The sequence below is a fragment of the Perissodus microlepis genome, chromosome 2, assembly GCF_051167445.1.
Source record: "Perissodus microlepis isolate ML-2025 ecotype Zambia chromosome 2, ASM5116744v1, whole genome shotgun sequence".
Lineage (NCBI taxonomy): Eukaryota > Metazoa > Chordata > Actinopteri > Cichliformes > Cichlidae > Perissodus > Perissodus microlepis.
In genome coordinates this window covers 17,005,863-17,030,123 of record NC_140462.1, presented here as the reverse complement: position 1 = coordinate 17,030,123, position 24,261 = coordinate 17,005,863, and the positions used below count along the sequence as shown (strand labels likewise).

Genomic DNA, 24,261 nt, shown 5'->3' with positions numbered 1-24,261 from the left:
GTAAGTCTCAACACATTAAAACTAATTTCTACATACCTGTATCCAAGATGAAACCCCAAAAAGGCCAGCCGATCCTGAAAAATGGGCTATAATCGAACTTTGATGGAAGGGCTAGAGGAGCAGGGTTAATGATGCATTCACAAACACTTCTTAGGAAAGGAATTTTTGCCATTATGAAAACCTGCTGCTCTGTGATGGGGGTCCAAGAAAAGGAAGGTGCCGGAGAGAATTATATTTTCTGCACATAAAAGTCTGAAAATTAGTTTTCTGTACTGCTTTACAAAATGGAAAAAACAAACATTTAGACCTTTAATCATAATAAGCATCAGAATATACTCAAAGTAGTATACTTACAATATTATAGCATTGGGTAAGCAAACATTCCCATCGTTCAACAAGTGGAAAGCAAAGTGGGAATAATTTTATTTATTTATTTTAAATATCCTGTTTATATTCATTGACCTGTCCAGGATATAGACAGGGTCCAGAGAGGTAAGGCCCATATGTTCTGTTCTATCGCTCAGTCCATTTGATTTTGTCTTGGTGGTTACTGTAACACTTTATTTAATTTGTTTATTTGAATTGACTACACTTTTTGAGTCTAAATAGGTTTTGGTAATAGGGTGGCACATATTTACTTGCAGTGCACAATTACGGTTCTTTAGAATATTTTCATTCTAGATACATTGGTTTAACAATTATAAGAAATGTGTGTTAATATAATTAAAACAAAAAAAGTGGATTTATAACTTCTTCTATTTGACATGAAATCTGGTTGTCAGTTGGGACAAGAGAAAAAGGGCATTTTGGGGGGTTCTCAGGAGCTATTTTGTATTTTAAATGTTATTTGAGAGCTACTTTTTCAACAATTGTGTTTACACTTTGTCTCAGGACAACTGTAATTTACACACACAAACAAAGAATGAAATGAAAAACAGCCTTATACATTGCCTGTGCACAGACCCTGAGCATGAAATGTTATTGTCCCCCATAAGTGACATTGGAGTATTTTTCAAAATAGTTACCCAATACAAATTAATGTAAAAAATGTCCAGTGTTCTCCAAACAATTTTCATTTCTGATGGAATATTCGGATTTTATGGGCCCCAGCTGCCCAGAAAAATCCTGGAAGCACCCCTGCTCGCTTTTCTTTTGAAGGACATGTTCAGGTTATTAATCTGCACTGACAGGAGAACTACTGAGAAATATATTTTTGTGACTTTTAGTTCTCTGCAAACATCTTTATTTGGCTTTTACTGTAAAACACACGAGCTCTAACGCACACGCACGATTTGCCGCGCATATCTCAAAGAATTGCTTTTTCCATGACGCAATTTCTCTTTTCATGTAAAAGGAGGAGGGGAACTTCTTAGGGACGTTCCCCCCTTCCACTTTAGTATGGGGGTAACAGAACGGTACGTGACCGGAGTGCTAATGGGATCAGGGATGAGGACTACTTCACCAGAGGTTAGTTTATGGTAATCCGTTGAAATTGTGGGTGCTGGCAGCTGGATTAGTGCGCATACACCTGCGTGGAGTGTATCTAATGATTGATTTACTTTGATTTGATTTGTGATTTAAGTTAGATAAACACCAGAGTCAAAGATATCTAACTAAGAATTTAAAAATAGTTCATTGCTGGAAGATCTTTGTGCATTTACACTACGCAGCCAGGCGCTGATTGAGTGTCTTGTGCTGGGAGAGGGTATAAATATTGTATTCACGCTTTGCTTCAGCTTAGCAGACAATGGCTGATGGTGTGCGTGTACAGCATGCAGTGCTGTGATCCAGGCCGCTGCCAAAACGTCTAAGGGACCCAAAAAAGAAAAAGCACTTTGTATCCCACCCCCAGCTTTTCTCCGGCCAGCGCTCATTCACTATGATGCGCGCCTAGTTGAAGGAAGCTCTCCACACCCGGTTCCCCCTGCACGCCTAAAACTTTCTAATGAAATCCCCCAAAACTTTTTGACAAATAATATTTTTTTTCCTCTGGGGGCCAATAGGGTTTTCGACTTATTAATCCGTGTTTTTTTAATTGAAAAGAGAACTTCAGGTATGTCCGACTTTTCATTCATCGATAGAGCACAGATTGTGTATTTCAGATAGCTTGGCTTTGAATTGAAAAGTAATTTAATGGACACCGTGGATTGTGGTTGGTTTAACTGGCACCTTCTCTTTCTGCGAAGAATATGGAGCCCAGTTCCACAGAGGGAGGAGCTGAGGAGAAGCTTGTTAGAAGTCTTGTGAGTGCTGAGATTATTTTATTCTTTTTTTCCCTCTGGCTCATGAGCGTTTTTGATGAACCTCAAAGTTATCAACCCCCCCTCCCATCCTCCCGTAGCAGCAGATTCTTATAAAGGCCTCTCTCTCGCAAATGATGTGTCCCGTGGCTCCTCTGGGATCTGTGTGTCCTGGCCTCTGGATGCTGAGACTCAGTAACAGCTGGCTGTCAGAGTGACCCTCCAGCTCTGCTGTCTGCAGCTGCTGCTCCAAGCAGGAGGGTCGACTCAGAGGAGGTCAGCTCTCCCAACGAGTGCCACAAGGTCACCAGCGGGTTTATAATTTGCAGAAACGGAGGACAGGACCATCAGTTCATTAATATGCAGAGCGCTGTCTGGCAGTTTATGTTATCGGTCATACTCAGATCAGGAGGCATGCCATTTTTTTCCTGCAGTAATTTGAAAAGCAAATAGGTTTCACTGTAGAACTCAGCAGTTTAGAATATGTGTGGTGAGGGCTTTTTCTCTTCTTCTTTCCACCAGCCTCACAAAGTGATACTCAAGCATGGCCAAGAGCTGGAGGAAGAGCAGGAGGAGCTGGCCGAGCATCAGCCTCTAGAGCAGGAAGACCTCAACTTTGAGAGATGGAAGCGCAGGCCGATTCCCAAGAGGACGCTCCACCAGAAAATAGACGACCTGAAGACATACCTGTGGAATGCAGAGACCAACGAATTCATGGGTCGCTCTGGGAAGAGCTGGAGTGAGTTGATGAAGAAAGAAAAATTCTCTGCTGTTGGGTTATGGGGAAGGGACATTCTGTATCATATATTTTTTAGTGCATATGACCATAACGACACTTTTAATGTTGAGTGCATCACAGTTAATCATCCTAAATAACATGCAAATGTGGTGGTTCAGTGCGTGTGGGAGTGTGTGTGTGTTTTTTAAGATGCACTCAGGGATAGTTTTAGGGTGAGAAATGTCTTTCCAGTCCAGTGACTGAGCTCACTGTGCTGCGAGTGTGTGTGTGTGTGTGTGTCCTCATGCTCAATGTTTACATAGGTGCATGGATGATTCAGAGTGTCCCGACAAAAACAGACTGCCTGGGGACGATTCCCCAGCGGGACGCACTGTTCAAGGCCTCACATTGGCCAGGAAACACATTCCTCTACATCTTACCATGCTCTCCACAGCCTCTTTCCCAAAGCCTTGACGACCTCATTGCTGAACTTAACATGCTTGTGGCCTCTCAGTTGCAGTTAAACACGTAGAGGTGTTCATGTCCCCCCCCCCGTAAATCTAACTGCCAAATTGAGCTTTGGGCGCTGGACGAGTTTGTTGAGTCAATGGTGATGGAGCAACCTCTTGGTATAACCAGGGTAGTTGCTATGTGATGCTGTTGAGCCCCCTCCCTTTTCACACAATGGCAAACATGATCCAACTGTGTGCAGAAAGAACTTCTAAGGAAAGTGTGTGTTACTTGCATAAGCTGCAATGCCGGATCCCCGGGCCACATAACCAGTGTGTGTGCACACTTGTGGAAGAGTGGGGCCCATGTGTCTGCTGAAGAAAGACCCCGAGTTGAAGTCTGTGCTGCGTGTCCTGTGAGACGAGTGTGTAAGAGGGGACACAATACCAGAGTGGGGTGATTGGGGTTCCTTGGAGCTGGCTGTGCCTCTATGGCTGCAAAAAGACCTTCACTACGATGGCAACCGGAGGTTCACTGTGTTCCTGAGTGAAAGGACAGCTGGGAGAATTCTCACTGAGCTCAAACAGAAAGGCCTTTGTGGCTCAGGGGACGCAACGCTGGCTACAGCTAGTCCCCTGTGAAATTGCCCACACAGCAAAAGCCATTTTATTTAGGACACGTTTAGCTTGATTAGTAGCTAATGGACTGTTAATTGAAAATTGCAGACCAGTGCTATTTCTCAGGATTTCTTTGGCACGAGGTCCGTGCTTTAGCTAAGTATGGGTTTCATACCAAAGCCAGTGGAGTTATTCGCAAATGCAGACACGAGGGGACCACAGTCCTTTTTTATTCCTAAACAAATTAGTGACCGTCCTGATCAAGGACAGTAGCTGGAGTCCAGACAGACCAAATGGTTTGCCTGAGCAAAGTGGGAATTGTTTATGGTTCGTTATTCCCCTTCACTCAGATCAGATGTAATTTATCAGGAGCTGTGTTGTCTGTTATGTAATCCACATTTGTGCAAGTACTCCCTAATGCCTCTTTTTATTTTTTTCTTCACTCTCACCATTCAGGCCTCATCCTACTCTTCTATGCTGCACTTTATTTGTTTCTTGCAGCCATGTTTGGCGGCTGTTTGTTTTGCCTCATGTGGTCTATTAGTCCCTACCACCCCACCTTCAACGATAGAGTGATGCCACCAGGTAACTATAACTCCAAACTCAAACCACCTCCTCTGTTCTCTGTCCCTCTAGCTGTCCTTCTGTCTGTTGCTTCTCCCTGAATCTCAGCACAGTTGACTGTCTCTGCGTCTCCACTGGCAGGTATGACGATGGCCCCGCACCTAGAAGGCCATGAGATTGCTTTTAACGCATCTGATCGCAAATCCTGGAGGAAGTACGCCAGGTCTATGGAGGAATATCTAAGACGTGAGTGATGCGATCGAGGTGGGGTGGTCAAAGCTGGGAGGTCTGACAAGGTTGTTGAGTTTGTTTAAAATGAAGAGACATGGAATGGGTTAATCCTCATCTTCACTGCCTTTGTCCCCCTTTTTTCTATTTGGTCCTTGCAGGGCATGCTGGGAAGGGAAGCCTCTTTGTGGGCAGAGGGTTGCTATTCAGTCCTGGGTTGTTTTTTTTTCACAATCATCTTTTGTCAGGCTTCCTTAATCAGAGGCCTGCGCCTGGCAGGGCACTGCAAAGGTTTATTTATGCCCTCCTCTCTCTCTCATTCTCCCTCCCCCTTTCTCTCTGCTCTGTACTTTCAGCGTATAACGATGCTGCTCAGCAGAGGAAGAATATTCCCTGCGATAAGGAGACATACTTCATGCAGGACGACTTGGACGAGGCTGCAGAGCGGAAAGCGTGTCAGTTTAAGCGGTCCTGGTTGGGGCAGTGTTCAGGGCTGCAGGACCCCAACTTTGGCTATTCTCAGGGAAGGCCATGCATCCTCCTTCGAATGAACCGGGTAAAAAAAGATGGATTTTAAAATATCAGAAATCCAGATTACTGTACTATGAATCAATTTTACTATCAATTTACTGTGTGAGTGACATCTTGTGGTCATTCTAGGTAAGACAGAGAGAAAGCCTTTTGTCATTGGGTGCTTATTTCATGCCTAATTAGAAACATATTTGAATGTTTTCACATATTTACATATGATTTTTCTTGCAAACAGAAACAGTCGGTGCCCCACAAAGAGGGCAAAGGAAACTCACCATCAGTTGTGCCTTTAAAAAAAACAAACTACTTATCTAATTCAGTTTGGGACAAAGATGATACATAGCGTGTGCATGCAAACAATGCAGGATGGAAAAACTACAAGAGAGAAAATGAGGCTTTGCCATATTAAAAAAAATTGGAATATTTCACTTTTAAATGTAAAGATATTGTCAGATGAATTAACTTTTAATGTACGAAAGGTGCATCTTTACATTTGTGCTTACAGAGTGAGACTTTTTCCCTCTTACTCTTGTTCTTCTTTAATAGATCCTCGGTTACTTACCTGGTCAGGGGAAACCGATAAATGTGACCTGTGCCGTTAAGGTACAGTTTTTCTTTCTTGATTCTTTGACTTATGACTGAAAGTGTATAAAAATAAGTAAGTCAACAAAATAAACCAACGTTTCTCTCTCAGAAAGGACCACCAGAAGTCTTGGGAGAAATGGAGTTTTTTCCCAAAAGCATTTTTGAAAACAAGTATTATCCATACTACGGGAAGCTGAGACATGTGAGTGAAAGTTTCATGATTGTCGGTGAACTGCTGCAGCAGCAGTCGAATTTAAAACACCCGTCGGGTCTTAATCTTCTGTCTCTCTTCTCTCAGGTAAACTACTCTTCACCAGTCGTGGCTGTACGTTTTACGGGCGTGCAGCAAGGCGCTAACATCCAAGTACAATGCAAACTGAACGGAAAGGGCATCATTAACGATTCTCCCACTGACCGCTACCTGGGCAGCGTGACCTTCTCCTTGGAGGTCGGAGCGTAAGGCGAAGGTGTCGCAGGACACTCACAAGACGAGGCAGGAAAACATTCACGAGACAAGATTTATATTGAACCGTTATTTTCCACGAGATATGTAATTTGCCCCTGTCCTCGTCTTTCACTTAAATATCTTCTGCTGTGAAACAAAATCCTCAAGAAGTAGGTATTTACTCGTGTTTTTTGTTGTTTCTTTGTACCACGAGTGTGCTACTGGCACCTGCACCCACAACAAACAGTGCTGAGCACAGGAACGAGTGCCTAGAGCGAGTTATTCCTGTTCGATTCCTGATATTTTGTAATGATTAGTGAGATTAATCGCACTAAATTACACTCTGCCCATTAGTTAGAGTTTCTGGCTATGCAAATCCAATTATGAATTAAACATTAATAGGGAACTAGAGTTTTTTCAGGTTAGATCGTATGTTTTTTGTGCACATTTTTGTGCGACCAAGTGTACTAATTTGTTTTGCATTATATTTTTCAAACATGTATATTGTAAGAATTCAAAGAACTATCATGCAAACACTGAAAGCAGGACTTGTACTGTACTTACACAGTAAAAAAAAGACATAATAAATGCAAATACATGATTACTATATTTTTGTTGAATAGAGCAGTATTATACATTTATGATAAAGTATCACTTCTTCTTTTGTAAAAAACATTCGCTTTGGAAAATGAAATACTATACATGACTGATCAATAAAGAGACGCACTGTGCTGTGAAATAGTTTGTCAAAGGTCTACACCGTTTTAATTATGCTATAACTATTTTGTGATAGTATTAATCATGCCTGAACTGTGCTACTAAACTTGGTATCAGTGTTGTATTTATTCCTATTATAGCTCTTACAATAAATACAGTGTTCTGGTATGTACTGCAAGTTTTCTTCCACATCACTAACAGCCTGCACCGACTCTGACATGTTGCTAAAACATCTAAATTGATTTACTGCAGAAGTCTCATATTTTTAAAGAATGTCATATTATACAGAGGCAGCTGCTATAAAACAAGGTTATAAAGTAAACACTTAATGCTTCCTTAAGAAGTAAGAGGCTGCTGCTCAAATGCAAAATGCACTTGATTAACCACAAACCAAGCAAGAAAGACAGCAGCAGTGATCTTAGAGAAGTAATTATTGCTGCCCATCAGTTTGGGAAGCGTTTCTAAACAACTTTAAATCCATCATTCTAGAGTGAGACTGATTACGTACACTCAAATTTCCAGTACCAACTTTACTGGCATCTCAACAGCTGTGTTTTATGCTGGTGTCGACCAAAGAGGCCAATCAACACACTTACCATCCACTGGAGGGTTAGTGTAAGGAATCGGTTCTCAGACTTTTTGAATCGTTAACCACAAAAATTGAATTCTAGTAAAATGTGTAATGTGGAGGTATAATGAGGACCCAAGCACAGGACATGGAAGCAGGTTGAAACATTGGCTAAAGAAGTCCTGAAATGGATTAGGGTAATACAATTGCAGGCATCCAGGAACCGAAGAGTAATAAGAGATTAACAAGAGGGGGCTCTACCAAAGGGAGTATCGTGTTTTCATTTTATACTTCTCTATTAGCTTTTCATGCCCCAGTGCAGCAGCTCTTTGTCTCTCTTTTGTTGACAAAAAGAAGGGGTACCACTCAAATGCTTTTTCTACATTTTTGCTTCAAGTTCAGATAAAACGCCAGAAACCCATTTATACAAAGTCAGCATTGATACTCGTCTCCATATCAGTTCAGCATTGTGCAACTCCGGGGTCAACTTGTTTTCATGTCAGTAGCTGGCATGAGAGTCACGGCTGCGTGTGCTTGTTACAGGTTATAAAAAGCAGGTAGCCAATCAAAGTCAAATGCACAGTTTAGGCCATTTGATCGTTCAGCAGTGTAAATGTTTACGCCCGTTAACCTTTGAATGCAGTTTAGTCACAAGACTCTCGAGCTTGTAGGGAAAGTTCCTACGACACTGGCAATAGTCACCTACAAGTTCTAATGATGTTATCGAGCACATGTTTTAATTAATTATTCAAAGAACACAGAGAGGGTAGTTTTTTTTCTTTATATAACGTTCCTGAAACGTTAAAAGTTAAACTAAGACATCACATTCTCCCTGCAGCATGTTGAGCATGGCTTGGAGTACCAGATTATACTCTAATCTTTTATGAAACATTCCCACAATGATATTAAGGTGGGAAAACATCCTCCAAACAACATTATGAAATGAAAATGAAAATTAACAGATTGCGTTAGAGCAGTGGTGTCAAACAGAAGGCCCAGGGGCCAGAAATGGCCCAGCAAGAATGCCAATCAAGCCCACTAGATGGCTTTTTATAAGATAAGATAACCTTTATTAGTCCCACACGTGGGAAATTTGTTTTGTCACAGCAGGAAGTGGACAGTGCAAAAGTTATGAGGCAAAAATTAGGATACAATAAGAATAAATACATAAATATAGCATTATAAAACATTTTAAATTTTATAACATTTCCAAATGATAAAGGCCTCCACCCTTACTACACCAAAGTAATTAACTAAAAAATGATCAATTAAAGGAAAGAAAATTTCCATTTTTTCTGAAAAAATAACATTTTTCTGTCGGTTAACAAAAAAAACCGTGTATTAAGATATCTCAGGGATTACATTTGAAGGTAAACATCTTAACCTGACAGAAAGGAGTGTTTTGCTGGTCTGGCCCACTTAAAATGAAAGTGGGTCGTATGTGGCCCACAGTATAAAACGACTTTGATATCCCTGCATTAGAGGAATGCTTTTTTAAACTAGCATGTTGGTGATGTAGCAGCTCATCAGGTTCACAGGTTATTTTAATTTCTTAAGTACTAAAAGTAGAGTAACATGTTTTCTTGTCACTGGTTGACAAGAAACTAAACTAATCAAAATTACAATCCACTGACAAATGTGACCTTAAGCACAGGTTGGGTGAAGACCCATTAGGTGTTCAGTGTGTCTAAGGTTAAATGAATCTTGACCATGAAGCTATGGTGGTAGACAGGTTGACTGATGAGGTCAGGCATGAGTCTCTGTGGACTATGATGTTTGCAGATGACATTGTGGTCTGTAGGGAGAGGCAGCAGGTGAAAGAGCTTGGAGAGATGAAGGAATGCTTTGGAAAGAAGAGGAATGAAGGTCAGTGGAAGCAAGACAGAATACATGTGTGTGAATAAGAGGGAGACAGGTGTAACAGTGAAGATGCAAAGAGTAGAGGTAGTGAAGGTGGGCAATTTGAAATACTTGAGGTAAACCATCCAAAGCAATGGGCAGTGCATGAGAGAGGTGAATAGAGTGCAACCAGGCTGAAGAATATCAGGGCTGATTCATGACAGAAGAGACCAGCTCTGATGCATGGTTTGGTGATGGCGGTACGGCCAAAATGACAGGAGGCCGAGCTGAAGATGAAGGAAAGCGCAGGGTGAGTGACTTGGAGACAAATTTAGAGAACAAAGCTGAGATGGTTTGGATGTGCGCAGAGGAGGAACAGTAGATGCATTGGATAAAGGGGGTTAAAGATGGAGCTACCAGCTAGGAGGAAACAAGAACGACCACAGAGAAGATTCATGGATGTAGTGAAGGAGGACATGCAGAGGGTTGGTGTGACAGAGATGGAAGATGCTCAGGTGATCTGTGGTGGCGATCCCTAAAGGGAGTAACTGACAAAAGGAGGAGATAATGTTTGTTTGTTGTGTGAACATTTTCTGAAACATTTTTAGTTTTGCATGATTACGATGGGGGGGAGAGAGAAAAAACAAAAACAAAAAAACAAAAACCCAACCCCCCCACCCCCAAAACATTTAGAGGCCTGATGTTTATGAAATGCTCCTCTAATTTAATATTAACCTAGGTAGAGTGGTAGAGCAGGTTATCACCAAAGACTTCAAAAGGACCCTGCTTTAAGCATCAATAGGACAGCAGTCAGGAGATGAGTTTTTCTAGCTAAGTCTGCAAGTAAAGCAAAGTAGAAACCGTTTAAAAAAAAAATAAAAATAAAAAATGACAACGATACAAAACAAGAACCAAACTTTATTTAATTTGTTCCCCACTTGTGTCAAACAAGCTCATCACATCACATTCTTCATCAGATGGAGACAAGCTTCAAGCAAGCAACTCGAGAGGTGCACAACAGAAAGGCACGAAACTGTCGGGGAGTGACCGGACGCTCAGAATCACATGAACGAAACGGTGCGACTCGAGGAAAAGTCGTCTTCACACCTGAACTTCACCTGTCATTAGTGTACTATGACATGGATGGGGTAGTATGCGGTTTGATCCGGGTGATCGGTGTAAGCCTGAGTCTACTGCGTTTGTTGAGCTTTTTCAAATATCACAGGGTTACGAGGGGACACCACCATGATTAACTCACCAAGTACTCATGTGTAAACAAATGTACATTTCAGGAAAATATAAATCTCCTACCATGAGTGAGAAACAACTCAATAAACCAGAAGAAAAAAAAAAAACAAAAACCAAAGGTGGTCCCAATGCTGGTTAAGTGTCCTGTTATCGTCCCTTTAGTTGAGCTACAATTAAGTGACCAAGCGTGTGCATCAAAAAGAGGTTTGTTACATGGAGCGTAATACAATTAGAGACTCAGTGGAAAAATATGAATGTCTGGGAAATTAATGACAGTGGCTCTATTAGCTTGCCCGTACATTCATGTCATCAAAAATCAGTTTCATTCATTCTATACAAGAGAGTAATTTACACATACTATTATACAGCACAGAAACCGAGAGCAAAAAGCCTCTCTGGGGTGGCGGAGGGGAAGGGAGGAGGAAGTGGAAGGCTAATCACAGCCATAAATTTAACTTTTAAAACATGCAATCTATAATCAAACGATGCAATAGCGATCATAAATGTTTTGGTACTCTATTCAGTCACTGGCATCAAAGCAAAACGGAGGGGATAAATTTGAAAGGGGGTTTGCGAAATAAGCTGAAAGTTTATTTTTTTTAGGAAGACGCTGTCTCACGGGAAACGGAAGAGAGCATAACTCTGGGCAGGAAAGTGCTGGGAAGGTGGTGTTTTTTTTTTTTTTTTTTTTTTTTTTTAAAGAGCTGTAAGGGGCAGAAGACGCAGCGGGGTTGAATTATACGGACTGGTAGCCAGTGCGACTCTTCCTCCGACCAATCAGGTAAGAGATAAGCACAAGGATGATTAGGAAGCTGAGTGCCACGCCAACTGCGATGGGCACCAAAAAGCTCAAATCAGAATCCAGGAAGCACTCTTCAGCTGACAGAAAGAGAGACACACAGAAAGGACAGGTTAGTGCTTTAGGAGGAAAAACACTCAGAGAGGAAGTTTGGGTTAGAAATGCAGCAGGAAGCAGTGAGAAGAGGAAACTGCAATCAGCAACATGACAGTAGTGTTGATTTTGGTGGTGGTGGGGATAAATACGTCAACACAGAAAGGGATTTGAGTCAGTGTAACTGTTATTAAAGTAAGTGCAGTAAGTGATGGAGGTTTGGAAGATACACAAAAACACCTTTTTGCCAAACCCAATTAATGCCGCTCTTATATCTGCTGATACAAAGCTGGTCAGCACAGCTTAGCATAAACACTAGAAACTGGTCATGTCAGCATCTTTAAAGTCCGCTCATTAACAGGTTAATCTGAAAAGACAGTTAATGCAACCTGTGGATTTTAATATGCACAAGTTGTTGTTGCCATGAAGAGAAAAAATCCAAAACAAAACCACAGGATTTCTGAATCCAACCACCGCCAGCCAAGAAATTTAGTCCCTCAGATTTATTCTGCTTAATTTGTGCATCTTAAACATTTGGTTTTTTTAAAAAAAAAACATTTTCTGCAAGAAATGGTGGCACTACTGTACTGCCTGGTTTAAGCCATGATGGGAGTAGTATGTGGAACATGGCACTTATTACATTAGATCAACATCACACAGCCTTCATTCTAAGGAGCTGGCAGTTTCTGTATCAGCCGAAGTGCGGCAGAGTTCAGGGTAGGAATCATGTAGAAAACCAGCTTAAGTGATCTTTTGAGCTGCTGGCACAGACTTCTGTTAAATCTAAAGATGCAGTCTCACCGTTTCCAGTCTTTATGAGAGGCTAAACTGTAGCTTCAAATTTACAGACAGAACAGCGTCAATTTGGCTCTCAGCAAGAAGGCAATCTGAACACCTATCAACACTACATATACAACACATAATGTTAGTTTTTCCCCACAATTAGTCAAAGGCAGCAACTATCCTTTGTATAGCTGAAAGCTCTAAATGAGAAATTAGAACGACTGATAGCCGGTGGCCATGCTTCTCCTTCTTCCGATGAAGTAGGCCAGCAGAACAATAAGAATGAGAACAAGCAGGGCAACTCCGACAGCTATGGGAACAAGGAAGCTCTCCCCATCAGCCAGGCATTCCTCAGCTAAAACAGGAGTGAAGAGAGCAGAGAGGTGAATGTCTCACAGGCTTAACATAGGACATAAAAAATATAATATATGGTTACTGAAAGGACAGCCGAAAGAGAGAAGTGGTCTGACAAGTAAATCTTCCAGGTATTAAAAGCATAAACATTTACTCAAGTGGGTTAACAGCACATTCTTTTATTTCTGTAGAAAACACTAAAAAGCTCAGTTGACACAATTTGAAATCCAATTTATTATAGCTAACAGCATGAGAGAATGCAGAGGAAATCAGTTGCATCCACATAACACACAACAACAACAACTGAGATTGTCTTGCAGCACAGATTCCCTTTATGTGTGTGTGCGCTCTCCTCCACGAGTGGAAGGAAATTAAGCAGCCAAAAATCACGCAGCAAGTAAGCAGTGAGTTACTGAATGCACAGGACAAAGTTATTGAGCAAAGCTTGTTAGGTGATTTGACAAGTGTCTAATTAAAACTCTTAATGCTGCAAAACCCATCTTCATCATTAAGGCAACTTGTACAAAGCTGAAATACAAACTGCAACAATCACAAGCAAAAGTCAAAGCTCTTATTTAAGTGCCATTAACTATACGCATATACAGTGACCTGGAAAAAGCAAAATTTCACAAGCATCGGGGGGGGGGGGGGGGAGTAATGATTTCTGCCTGCGACAAGCTGGAACAATAAACACAGTACTCTGCTTGAATTAGCATACAGCTACTGTCGTGTCACACAGCCTTTCTGTCATTACAAAGAACACATTCTGTGGCCTGCAATACCCGACTGTGCTACTCTGATCCAACTCCCTGATTTGAAAGGTCCTGAAAACCTACTTTCAGCCTCTTTAAAAATCCATTTAATGTCAAGTTATCATTAATTGCAGCACACCAATTAAAGTTATCCTGGCAGTTGTGTGGTTGTTTGCACATTTATTAGAATAATCGGATGAAACTACAGCCTGAGGTCTTAAAGAGACAGGTAAGCTGAAACCTAACAGAAACAGTTTGGCATTTGGAAAAATGGACTGACTTTGTTAAGAGTTGTAGCACACAGATTAACCAAACATGATATGAACGTGTCAAGTTGTGAGCTAGAGAGATGCACGAGAATTGCAAGTTTCCCAACACGTCAAACCATTTCTGGTCATTCCTACTCAATCAGTTCAGTGACATATCTAAAGATGCAGAGCTCTGAACCCAAAGTTTTCAGGGGCTTTAACACCCACTGATCCAGCAGCAGCCACCTGCAGAGCTCAGGCCAAAGCCCAGAATTTTACACAGGTGAGATCATGTGACAGCAGAGTCAACGTAAGAAAAATATAAAGAGTGTTTAAGTGCATTTACATGTAAATATCCCCATTTCAGAATCATCTGTGCTGAAAGCGAATATCTACACAATAGCACGATCCCTTTTCTAAACATAATGCCAAAATGTCTTCTGAGGGGGAGGAAGAGAGAAAACTGCCCCACACAACTTTCAGTTTTAATAGAGCATGTGCAAATGTAATGACTAACGATGGCTTCATCACACACAGGTTTGTCACTCTGGGGGTCTTCATAATAATGTTGGTGAGCCATTGTTAAAGTCATTAGCGCCATGTGTGCTTTTACTCTTACTTGATATGTTCAATGCCATAACTGGAGCCACATAACCAGGACAAATATCTTATGTTTCTCCTGCTCTACAGGGGCAAACATGGACTAAGGCATATTCAGCTACAGCCTTTTAAAAGGAGCAGACATTCATCTGTGTTAAGAACTTCCAGGGATGGAGGAGCGAGAGAAAAAAAAAAAAAAAAAAAAAAAAAAAAAAAAAAAAAAAAAAAGGGGCTGCTGTGACATTGAGGTTTTCAATTGATTTCCACAAATTTCCAATGGGGGTTAAAAAAAACAAAAACAAACCAACAACAACATAAATGTGTTTTAAAGACAAAAAGGGGAATGTCTGCTGAGCGAGTGCAGGATCCTACAGAAACCAATTACATGGTCAAACATCTTGTGCTAGAAATGTGGAAGACGTTCAGGGGGCTTCGTTTATGAAAAGGTAGACTTTTGCATGACCAGATATCCAATTTAAACAAATGCTTGATAGATCTTGCACTTGCCCATTAACCAAAAAAAAAAAAAAAAAAAAAAAAGCATAACAGAAAAGACATTCAGGTGAAAACAAAACATGAGGAAAACAAAAAGACACCACAAACACTTGGGGGGTAGACAAGTCTGGTCCTTGAGAGAAAATCCTGCATCTTTATGAAATAACCAAAACTTTACACCTCAATGATCAGACAGTAAATTTTGATTCCTCCTCCACACTGATGCCATTTCACAAAGCTGTAGATTTAGTTTTAGACCAACTCCTGAATGTGTGACCATGAAGGCCAAGGACCAGGCTTGGGAACCACCATAACATGACAAGATCGACTGCAATATGAATTTAAAGAGTCTGATATCCAACATAAGTCTTTCTTCGACCAATCACGTAAGCAATCACTACAATGAGAATCAAGCCAGCCAGAGCAGCGCCAACAATGATTGGGACTAAGATGTTGGGGTCGTCCACTGAACATTCATGGGCTGCAGATAAAGAGAGAGTCAGTCAGCAGGTAGAACAGCGTGTTTGTGATTTAAAAAAAAAAACAAAACAAAACAAAACATTGTGAGACAGACGTGTGAAACAGCAGGACAACAGGTCAGATTATCTGTAGTTTGTTTTTAGAGCACATGACACCAAAATCTCATTTCTTTCAACTCAAGACTTAATGACAGATGTTCATGAAGTAATTAGGTGGATGAACCAGACCTCATTTTCATGATGTTTAGTGCTTTAATTTAAGACTACGGAGGCAATAAAAGCACAGCTTCCTTCAGTGATGTCAGTAAACTGCTTGCATGTATAAAACTCACTCTGGGGCACCCAAATTCTTTCTATATGCAGGAAAACCTGATATTTAAAGTGCTAGCACTGCCTGTAGTTCTCAAAAATAACTGATATTGATAGTATTTACTATTAGATATTGATTTGCAACAGCACGGATCTTTACCTCTTCCATCTGGAATTTCAATGCAGTCACACAAATGTTAACCTAGCCAGTGCACACATTAACCATCAACTATAAAACATAAGTCATTCTGTTACAATTAAGAGAGCAGTAATGGCTAATCAGCAGCAAACATGTGCAACAGTGAGTGATAAATTAACAGGATAACACAACTGTGTCTAAAGGTGTTGCGTTTCTCCTAGATTGGATATGATAAGTCTTCCAGCAATTACACATGGTGGCGATTACCTTAAACATTTTATCAGCAACAAAAGAAAAGCACTACACGGGAGATTTTTCAGCACTATGAAGAGAACCTTACAGAGCTTCCTTTTTTTTTTTTTTTTTTTTTTTAAATTTATGCAAGACAACTTTTGTTTTAAAGTCACCAATCTTATGAAATTGAGGTCTGGGTCCAAACTCCAACAGGTAAAACTAGCATGTCACAGATCCACAACTATGCACAGTTGTGTAAGGATGATTACTGAACAGTTCTCAAAACACCAACTAGAATTTCTTTAATGTCTTCCCCAACTAATAACCCGTTAACCAGCACTGATAAATCCATTTAAAAATATATAAATAAAAAAAAAAAAATCTAAAAATAAATAATAATTAAAACAATAAAAAAAATAAATAAATCCTTGCCTTATTCTGATCATGATCACAGCCACTGTCTGTACACCAGGTGATAAGAGATTTCAAAAATAACCTACCTGTACTGAAAACACCTTTTTTCACTCCGAAGGGCTGCACATGCAGGCCGAAGGTGTAGATGGAGAGTGTGTCGGTGATGTTGAAAGTCTGCTCCTTGTTACACATGTAGGAGCTGCCGATGGATGCCTCCCACAGATTGAGGCTGGAGTTCTCCACAGAAAAATTACCTTCAAGGAAGAAAGACAGCACATAGTTTGCCTTCTTCTCAGTGCATTGCCTGGTGTATGTGATTATACGAGAATCTTTTAGTTACCAGAGCTCGTGCTGACACTGATGCTCAGCTCATGCAGGCGGAATTTCTTTGTGTCCTGTAAAAGTTTAGAAACAGAAAACGGGAAACTGAAGGCTTCATTTTGAAGTCAACGGCATTCCCAAAAGCTCTTAAATACCCATCACTGACACAGATTTAAAATAAGCACTTAGCATTTTTCGTCTTTAATTGATGAGTTGTATAACTTCAGGTTTTCATACCTCCTGTCTGTGAAGTAAATACTGATAATACAAGGTTACATAACCACCCTTTACTTTCTCTTTTTTGTTTTCCTGGAAGTGGAGTTGTCACGTTAAGGACAGTAAAATGGCTAAGTATATGTGCAGCGTGACCCTTAGTAAGTTTGACAACATTGATTTACCACATGGATAAATGATTTTACCTCTGAGGACTTACATTGGTAAAGGTAAACTTGATAGTCATTTCTTTAGATGCCAAAGTAAGCTCACTGCTGTTGACACCACATGATCCAAAGACATTGGCTATATTGGGATCCAAATTCATTTCCTGTAAATTTTAAGCCAGACAGAACAGAAGCAAACTCAATAAATGATAAATTATCTGTGAAGGGGGGGGGGGGGGGTTACAATTGTGAGTATATGAAACCTACCTCGCCCTTAATACCAATGCGCAGGCCAAAGTTGGCCAGCAGACAGACTGTGCCATTTTCACCAGCCCTGATACTGTAGTTCCCAGTACTGGGTACAGGGAGAGTGGGTACCGGGGTGGTAGTAGGGACAGTTGTAGTTGTTGTGTTGGGGGCAAGTGTGGTTGTATTAGGGGCAAGTGTGGTTGTATTAGGGGCAAGTGTGGTTGTATTAGGGGCAAGTGTGGTTGTATTAGGGGCAAGTGTGGTTGTATTAGGGGCAAGTGTGGTTGTATTAGGGGCAAGTGTGGTTGTATTAGGGGCAAGTGTGGTTGTATTAGGGGCAAGTGTGGTTGTATTAGGGGCAAGTGTGGTTGTATTAGGGGCAAGTGTGGTTGTATTAGGGGCAAGTGTGGTTGTAGTACTTGAGATGGGTTGATCTGCAGGACAGGAGCTTACTGTGCGAGGAGAAAACAGAAGAACACGTTAACAGAAATGTACAAAACGCTACAGCCAGGATGAGCTGCGTCACAGCTCGCATACTTACTTTCAGAACTCTTGTTGCCATCACTGATAAAAGCCTGTATTTGCACATCCCACAGCGTAATGTTGACATCACCACTTTCGATCAGGTCCTCACTTTTGCACGAGTAGCAGGTATCCATGCCTATGTTTTTAATGTCAGGAAGCCCCGTTGCCACAGTAGTTTCTAACAAATCCAGAAAAGTCCAAAAAGTCAGCAAGAAGATCTGTCGCCAAATTTTTTTAAAATTAGTACACAAGAGATGTAGATGTTACCTTTTGATTTAGCGTTAGGGAAGTGAACAGGGTCGCCGAGATTGTAGGTAAAGGCAACTACGTCCGCCTCGTAACTTTCTTCAATCTTGGAGAAGCTCATACTAAAAGCGTGACCCTCTCCAAAATTAAGCACCAGCACTGAGTGCTTGGCATCACATGTACTTTTAGTTGAATTGGCGTCATCAGTTAAAGCAAACACAGCTGTCTGAGTCTGAAAGAGTGTAAATTATCATAGGAACTTAATCTGACACACTTGACAAGTTTAACATTTAACTTCTGAGATGGGCAAAACAAAATACATTTCAAATTAATAACAAAATGGATCCACAGCTAATCAAGCAAGGGGTAAGCTCAGACAGTATAAAAGATGGATGCAGGTCATCAGAATGGCTATTGTGAATCCTCAAGTTGAGTGCTGTCGCAGTCACAACCTAGGCTGAATAGTCATTCTCCAGGGTTCGGTCATTGACTAACCTTTTGTGACCAATTACCAAAATAAACTTCAATCACATGACATTAGTGCTAGAAACCATGAAGTTATCATGAAAGCATTTCCTGATGTCACAGAGCAAGGGACAGAAATGTTTTCAACCAGGAGGCACCCCCTGCTGGTCATTAAAGAGAAAGCCGTGTCAAGGCATTTCTGCTAGGGCTTCACTTTTTAGACTCAGAAGCTGCATCCATCTTCTATACAATCTATGAGCAAAACAAGAAAGCTTCTAATTTTCAGTCAGTGATTACTGACCACCTCCAATCAGCTTTAGATTTTAAATTATGCCAACATGTCCATATTTTTTCCCCTTTTTAAAAAACAAAAACAAGTAAAACATACAGTCAACGCCAATGATCAGCACAAAAGCAGATTCTGAAAACCACAAGTCAAAATTAAGGAACCAGTTCTGTCGTGTGTGTTCATAGAGATTAGAAATGAAGCTTATTTAACACTAGCAACTACTAGCCAACAGTAGCCTAGTCTAGTAACACTTGACAGGAGTTTGTGATAGCAGTTTAACATTCGTTAAACCAAGACTAGCAACATGACTAGCACCCATCCTTCAGGCTTCAAGAGCAGTGGAAATTCATTTAAATTTCACCTGCCCTGACAAGCCTGAACAGCACAGAGTTTGTAAATGCCTCCTGATTTGCAAACAGGGTCTCTCCCCTCCCCATGTTGATTACAGTCTGTGTGTGGGTGTGTGTACCATGTTTACTTATCTTTGTGGGGACTGAAAATTGGAATGTTACTATACTTATGGGACCAGCCCTTACGGGGACAAAATGACTGTCCCAACAAGGTTGAAGGCATTTGAAACTCAATAGGGTTTCAGTGTCAGGGTTACAATTATCCTAAACCTAACTTTAACCTAAGGGTTAAGATTAGGCATCCTTTTTATGGTTAGGGTAAGCAGCTAGGGAAAGCATTATGTCAATTAGATGACCCCACTAAGATATGAAAACTGTGTAAAAAGTAACATTTTGATAAACAGATCAGATTGTAGGGTTTAAAAGAAAGAACAAAAATTAACTTTAAGAGATTACTTAAACAACACCTCACAAAACAACACTGCAAGAGCAGGATATCCACCAGGAAAACACACCAACTACTGAATAGCAAGAATTTTGTTTCAGGGAACCAGTCATTTCCTCTTCACATGAGGACTGGAAAAAGACACTGTCACAGCTAAAGTGGTCTGATAAGAGCAGAGCTGCTATCACACGACAGCACAGTATTTATATGGACTGCTGTAGACTTAAGAATCGTGATTCACATCGCTAAGACAAAAACACTCACCTGGTTGTCAAGATCTTCATAGGTGACCGAGAATGTGAGCTCCAGATTGGCATAGAGGCATAACTTTCCATCTTTTGTGACATTGAACTCAATGCCATGTGATAGTGGGAACACTGGAAAGAAAAGGCGTATACTTAGTATTTCTTCTTCTGTACATACAATTCTTACTCATAAGAAACATTAATTGTGACATTTTATGCTTTAAAAGGTCAATGAGGGGATGGGAGTCAGTCCCTTCAGACCAACAAGTGGGCAAAGTTATGAAGATGACATCACTTAATCACAGGGTCTCACAAAAGCCACACCAATAAACCCTAATTTAAAAAAAAAAAAAATTATAAAAATAAAAAAAAAAGTCCAATACCAAGTGTGTTGTCACCTTCATGTGACTGGTCATGTGTTCAGGAAGCAGAAAGCTGTAGCTCATGGAAAATGACCAAAAAAGCAAAGCACATTGCAATAAAAGTAAAGCAAATGTGTAAGAGCACCATGGAGCACACACTATAACAATTTCATAATTTAATGATTAATGTTGATCATGTATGTCTGCTGTGGTGGAACTACAACACTGATAAGATGGACTACAAAATCACCATGTTGTTTTATGCAGGTCATGTAAACATAACTTTCTTATCAAGGCTGGGATCTCAGATAAATAAGACGTTTAAGTTAGTCGTTCATCCTGTCCAACCTCATTTTGTCATCCTGCTGGAGAGAACACCTATAGTAGGTCCTGCCTTCATTACAGCCTTCTCTGAATGAGGTTAAACTCATGATGACAGATGTACAGCAACAGATGTTACTAACGCAAGCCTAATCATTGCAAACCGTAAATAATAATAATAATAATAATAATAATAATAATAATAATAACCACCCTTAGAAGCAGCCAATTTTTAGTCACAGTAGCTTAGGCCACCAAGCTTGGGGTTTAACATCCTATTATTGAGGGCTGAAAACCTATCAGCAGCTTATCACATGACATGAACCCCCCCCCCCCCCCCCCCAAAAAAAAATAAAATAATTAAGACTTGCTTAAACTTGTTCTGCATCACCTATCAGTTAAACTGATAGTGTGTTTTCCTGAGCGGTCTGTCGGGATTATCCGTTTTCCTTTGTAAAAGATGTTCCAGTTTAGTATCTGTTAAAGCAAATACTGAAGCACCTTTTCTTCAATACTTAAATGCCAACAGCTATTATTGCAGGGTAGCCAGGAACCTTCCAAAGCATATATAAATATTTAACTCCAGCCTAGATTTTTAACCCCCCCCCCCCCTTTTTTTTTTTTTTTTTTTTAAATCATGCGACTCCAGTGCAAAGGAGTGTCAGCATTATTGTGTCCAAAGGTCTCATTTTCCGTCGGTCTAGACCGAACACAGTCCTGGCCTTTTCAAAAAGACACAATATAGTGGCCTTGAGTAATATTTCTCCAAGTTTTCTAAAAGTCTTTCAAAGTTTCTCTTTGGACATGTCATTCATGTTTAGTCCAGTTCTTAAACCTGACCATTTTCAGAGAAATGCTTGTCCTTTGTGAAACCAACTGACACTGACCTATGAATCATCCAAGCATGACAAACAAGTCACCCGACTCAAAAGATGAACCAGTGTGCTGTCTACACTGACAACCTAAGAGTTGTTTTTTGAACACATTAATGGTTTACAGTCATTTGAAATCATTTTATGGTGAATTAATGAAAACAAACAAACGCTCCCACACAACTACAAATACAGACTTCAATGTTCAAGATACTCCGGACAACAAAAATGTGCGTGCAATTAAACAAAGGCCGAAGTCCAGTTATAGGCCAACTGTGGTTTTAACAGCATGCTCTGTCATCATCTCAGGTCTGCAGGTAATGTGATAAACCTATAAAGTCCACAAGACACAGGTGTTTACGAAATCTCCCTAACAGGCAGATATACAATCTCAGCTATACCTTAACACAAATTTCAGGGCACTGAAATACCCCCAGTATTATCAGAGTAAGAAGGTACACAGCATAGTTGCAACAGGGCTTGGAAAAAAAAAAAAATCCGATAAGGTGGGATATTTTCCGTATCAGCCTGCAATAGATGAGAACTTTCCAGAAAAACTACTGGAAACTATTAGACAAACAGCGATCTATCCAGCTAAGCCCAGCAATTAGAAGTTATCGTTACTTAATCTCACTTCAAATAAGCGTCAGTAAAATCAAAGACTCTTCAATAATTCAGATCGGTAGTTCTACTCTGTATTTGTTTAGCTTTTTATGCTACACTTTAGCTCTACGGTAAATCGTTTCAGCTTCACGGTCACGTGCCAATTTCCAGCAAACTGTCAAAAAGCTAATGCTAACTATCGGACCCACGGCTCGTTTAATGTCGCACTTCCTAATGCATTTCTGCTCTTGTAACCTTGATCTGTTTTAGGCCAGTATTATCTAGCAGAGGATAGGACTCTGACGGGCTTAGGCTTCATGATTAACTGAAACTTTCGCTTCTAAACCTGGTGTTATCTAATCACCAAGCCATCAGACACTAGCGATAGTTGTCCAAAACATTAGCTGCAAAATTAACGCGGAAATAGCTACTTTTTATTTTTGAGTTTTTTTGTTGCTGTTTTTTTTCCCCTGGTAATAAAATAAGCAGCTCTATATATATATATATATATATATATATATATATATATATATATATATATATATATATATATATATATATATATATATATATATATATATATATATATATATATATATATATATATATATATATATATGCTACTGAAAGCTACATGCGACCGCTTGGCTGCGTTTCAGTTTAGTGTTGACGTATGTAACAATTAGCCATAAAGCTACGACAGCTAACCATCACGACTGAACCGCTTAAGGCCTGTACTTTATACTCACTCTAAGCAAACACGTTTATGTCTGTGCAGTTGAACACATATCTTCAACTACGTTTATACTCTGCAATTTTCCTTTCCAGAACAGCAGTACGATTTAGCCCTGAAGCGACAGGCCCGGCGTGTCCCAGAAGTTTAATCACGCCACTTCTCAGAAACAGAGAGCGATTTTTGCCCCCTTTTTTTACGTTAAGCTATTTTGAAGACACTTACCGATTCCAAACACAAAAAAGAAAAGGCAGCGAGACATCATGGCTGGGCAGTTTGCAGGGTCAGCCACTGGAGAGAAAACAACCGACGGAGACGCTCAGTCAGTGGTGTTTGGATGCAGCTACCACCGACGATACCAGGAAATGACAGTCATATGACAGACGCCGACGTGCCAGCCCTATAAGAGGTGTGGAGCCAGGCCCTATTTAAATCTCGTTGATGGACTAATTACTGGCCCGTGTGCATTTTAAAGCTCACACGAACCTAAGTGTTTAATGGCGCCTCATAAAATCTTCACCAATGATTTCATACTATTATAATTAGGGTGACTAGATATCTCCCTTTATGCCGGACTCGGCTTCTCAGTTAACGAAAGTGAACTTTCACGAGAAATACGCTGCTGTGCAAACATTTTGAGCTAACCTGCATTTCTTTACATTTTGAAATTTTTCAGAAGTGGTCTTGATTAATAGTTTTTGGACATTGACCGCCTTTTCACTCATTTTCATTGCGGTTCCTGGTTTGTTAAGCCACTTAACACTGACTTATTAATTGTTCAAGCATAAAAAGGGACCTAACTCGAGGGATAAACATGACAACTTGGAAAAGAACCAATTTCAAACTGTCTTTAGGCAGCTTGTCATTAGCAGCCTGTCAAAAAAAATGCATATCATTTGTTCTCGTGTCTTTAGTTGGATCTATAAAAAAAATGCCAGTTTGGCATGCATAAAATTGGATTTTTACACCGACGAGATTCCAATTCTCAAAGACCTATTAGCTGAAAAATTGGCATATCTCGACATGGTGAGCAATGACCTTTGACAAAGATTTGAGCAAATTGGACTAGTGCAGGACTAAACAAGCTGGAGGCTTAAAACTATCTACAGTCAATGGTCACAATCTGAAAGTCATGTCCTTAAGAAAAGGAAAAGAAAATCCTCTTATTAACTGTATTTCCATGTATGTTTACTGCCTCAATAAATCACAGCACCTATTTCTTACCATGCCTCAAGACCTTTGCACAGTACTGTATGGCTCAAAAAATAGATGTTATTTTCTGTGGATTGATGGATAACCATTATTGCAAAAAAACAAAAACGTGAGCAGAAAATATAGAAAATGGGATTATAGAAGCCATCCCATTAAAAACAAACTTTAGCTTATATTTAAGCTTACAAGGTGTA

At 40.2% G+C, this 24,261-nt stretch overlaps 2 protein-coding genes across 7 annotated transcripts; one reads left to right on the top strand and one right to left on the bottom strand.

Moving 5' to 3' along the window:
* Nucleotides 1-1,367: 1,367 nt before the first annotated feature.
* On the top strand, nt 1,368-7,263 carry atp1b4 (ATPase Na+/K+ transporting subunit beta 4). 4 transcript variants are annotated; one of them, XM_084951194.1, is made up of 9 exons: nt 1,384-1,467; nt 2,187-2,243; nt 2,763-2,979; nt 4,482-4,610; nt 4,731-4,835; nt 5,174-5,373; nt 5,895-5,951; nt 6,043-6,135; nt 6,232-7,263. In XM_084951194.1, exons 1-9 carry the CDS (start codon nt 1,399-1,401, stop codon nt 6,391-6,393), a joined length of 1,089 nt encoding a protein of 362 aa, XP_084807320.1. In that variant the 5' UTR covers nt 1,384-1,398; the 3' UTR covers nt 6,394-7,263. The 4 variants fall into 4 exon arrangements, with proteins under 4 accessions (XP_084807296.1, XP_084807320.1, XP_084807305.1 ...); XM_084951179.1 differs by lacking the exon at nt 1,384-1,467 and adding an exon at nt 1,865-2,053; XM_084951186.1 differs by lacking the exon at nt 1,384-1,467 and adding an exon at nt 2,318-2,337 and having other exon boundaries at nt 2,187-2,241.
* A 3,139-nt stretch (nt 7,264-10,402) lies between these two features.
* lamp2 (lysosomal-associated membrane protein 2) lies at nt 10,403-23,303 on the bottom strand. Of its 3 annotated transcripts, none has more exons than XM_084951089.1 (9): nt 23,081-23,301; nt 19,984-20,096; nt 18,192-18,402; nt 17,941-18,102; nt 17,418-17,851; nt 17,204-17,314; nt 16,790-16,844; nt 16,536-16,703; nt 10,403-11,629 (listed from the first exon to the last, which is right to left on the bottom strand). In XM_084951089.1, exons 1-9 carry the CDS (start codon nt 23,118-23,120, stop codon nt 11,487-11,489), a joined length of 1,437 nt encoding a protein of 478 aa, XP_084807215.1. In that variant the 5' UTR covers nt 23,121-23,301; the 3' UTR covers nt 10,403-11,486. The 3 variants fall into 3 exon arrangements, with proteins under 3 accessions (XP_084807215.1, XP_084807223.1, XP_084807230.1); XM_084951097.1 differs by lacking the exon at nt 10,403-11,629 and adding an exon at nt 12,192-12,780 and having other exon boundaries at nt 23,081-23,303; XM_084951104.1 differs by lacking the exon at nt 10,403-11,629 and adding an exon at nt 12,943-15,355 and having other exon boundaries at nt 23,081-23,303.
* Between the last annotated feature and the right edge of the window lie 958 nt (nt 23,304-24,261).

What these genes read in the sequence shown, in the direction of transcription:
- atp1b4 (XM_084951194.1), top strand. Translation starts at nt 1,399, where the DNA reads ATGGGGGTAACAGAACGGTACGTGACCGGAGTGCTAATGGGATCAGGG. An exon ending in TCGCTCTGGGAAGAGCTGGA is followed by an intron (nt 2,980 to 4,481) that starts GTGAGTTGATGA and finishes CTCACCATTCAG; the next exon opens with GCCTCATCCTACTCTTCTAT. An exon ending in ATGTGACCTGTGCCGTTAAG is followed by an intron (nt 5,952 to 6,042) that starts GTACAGTTTTTC and finishes TTTCTCTCTCAG; the next exon opens with AAAGGACCACCAGAAGTCTT.
- lamp2 (XM_084951097.1), bottom strand. Translation starts at nt 23,120, where the DNA reads ATGATGTCTCGCTGCCTTTTCTTTTTTGTGTTTGGAATCG. An exon ending in GCATTGGTATTAAGGGCGAG is followed by an intron (nt 17,315 to 17,417) that starts GTAGGTTTCATA and finishes TAAAATTTACAG; the next exon opens with GAAATGAATTTGGATCCCAA. An exon ending in AAAAGGTGTTTTCAGTACAG is followed by an intron (nt 12,781 to 16,535) that starts GTAGGTTATTTT and finishes CTCCTGTTTTAG; the next exon opens with CTGAGGAATGCCTGGCTGAT.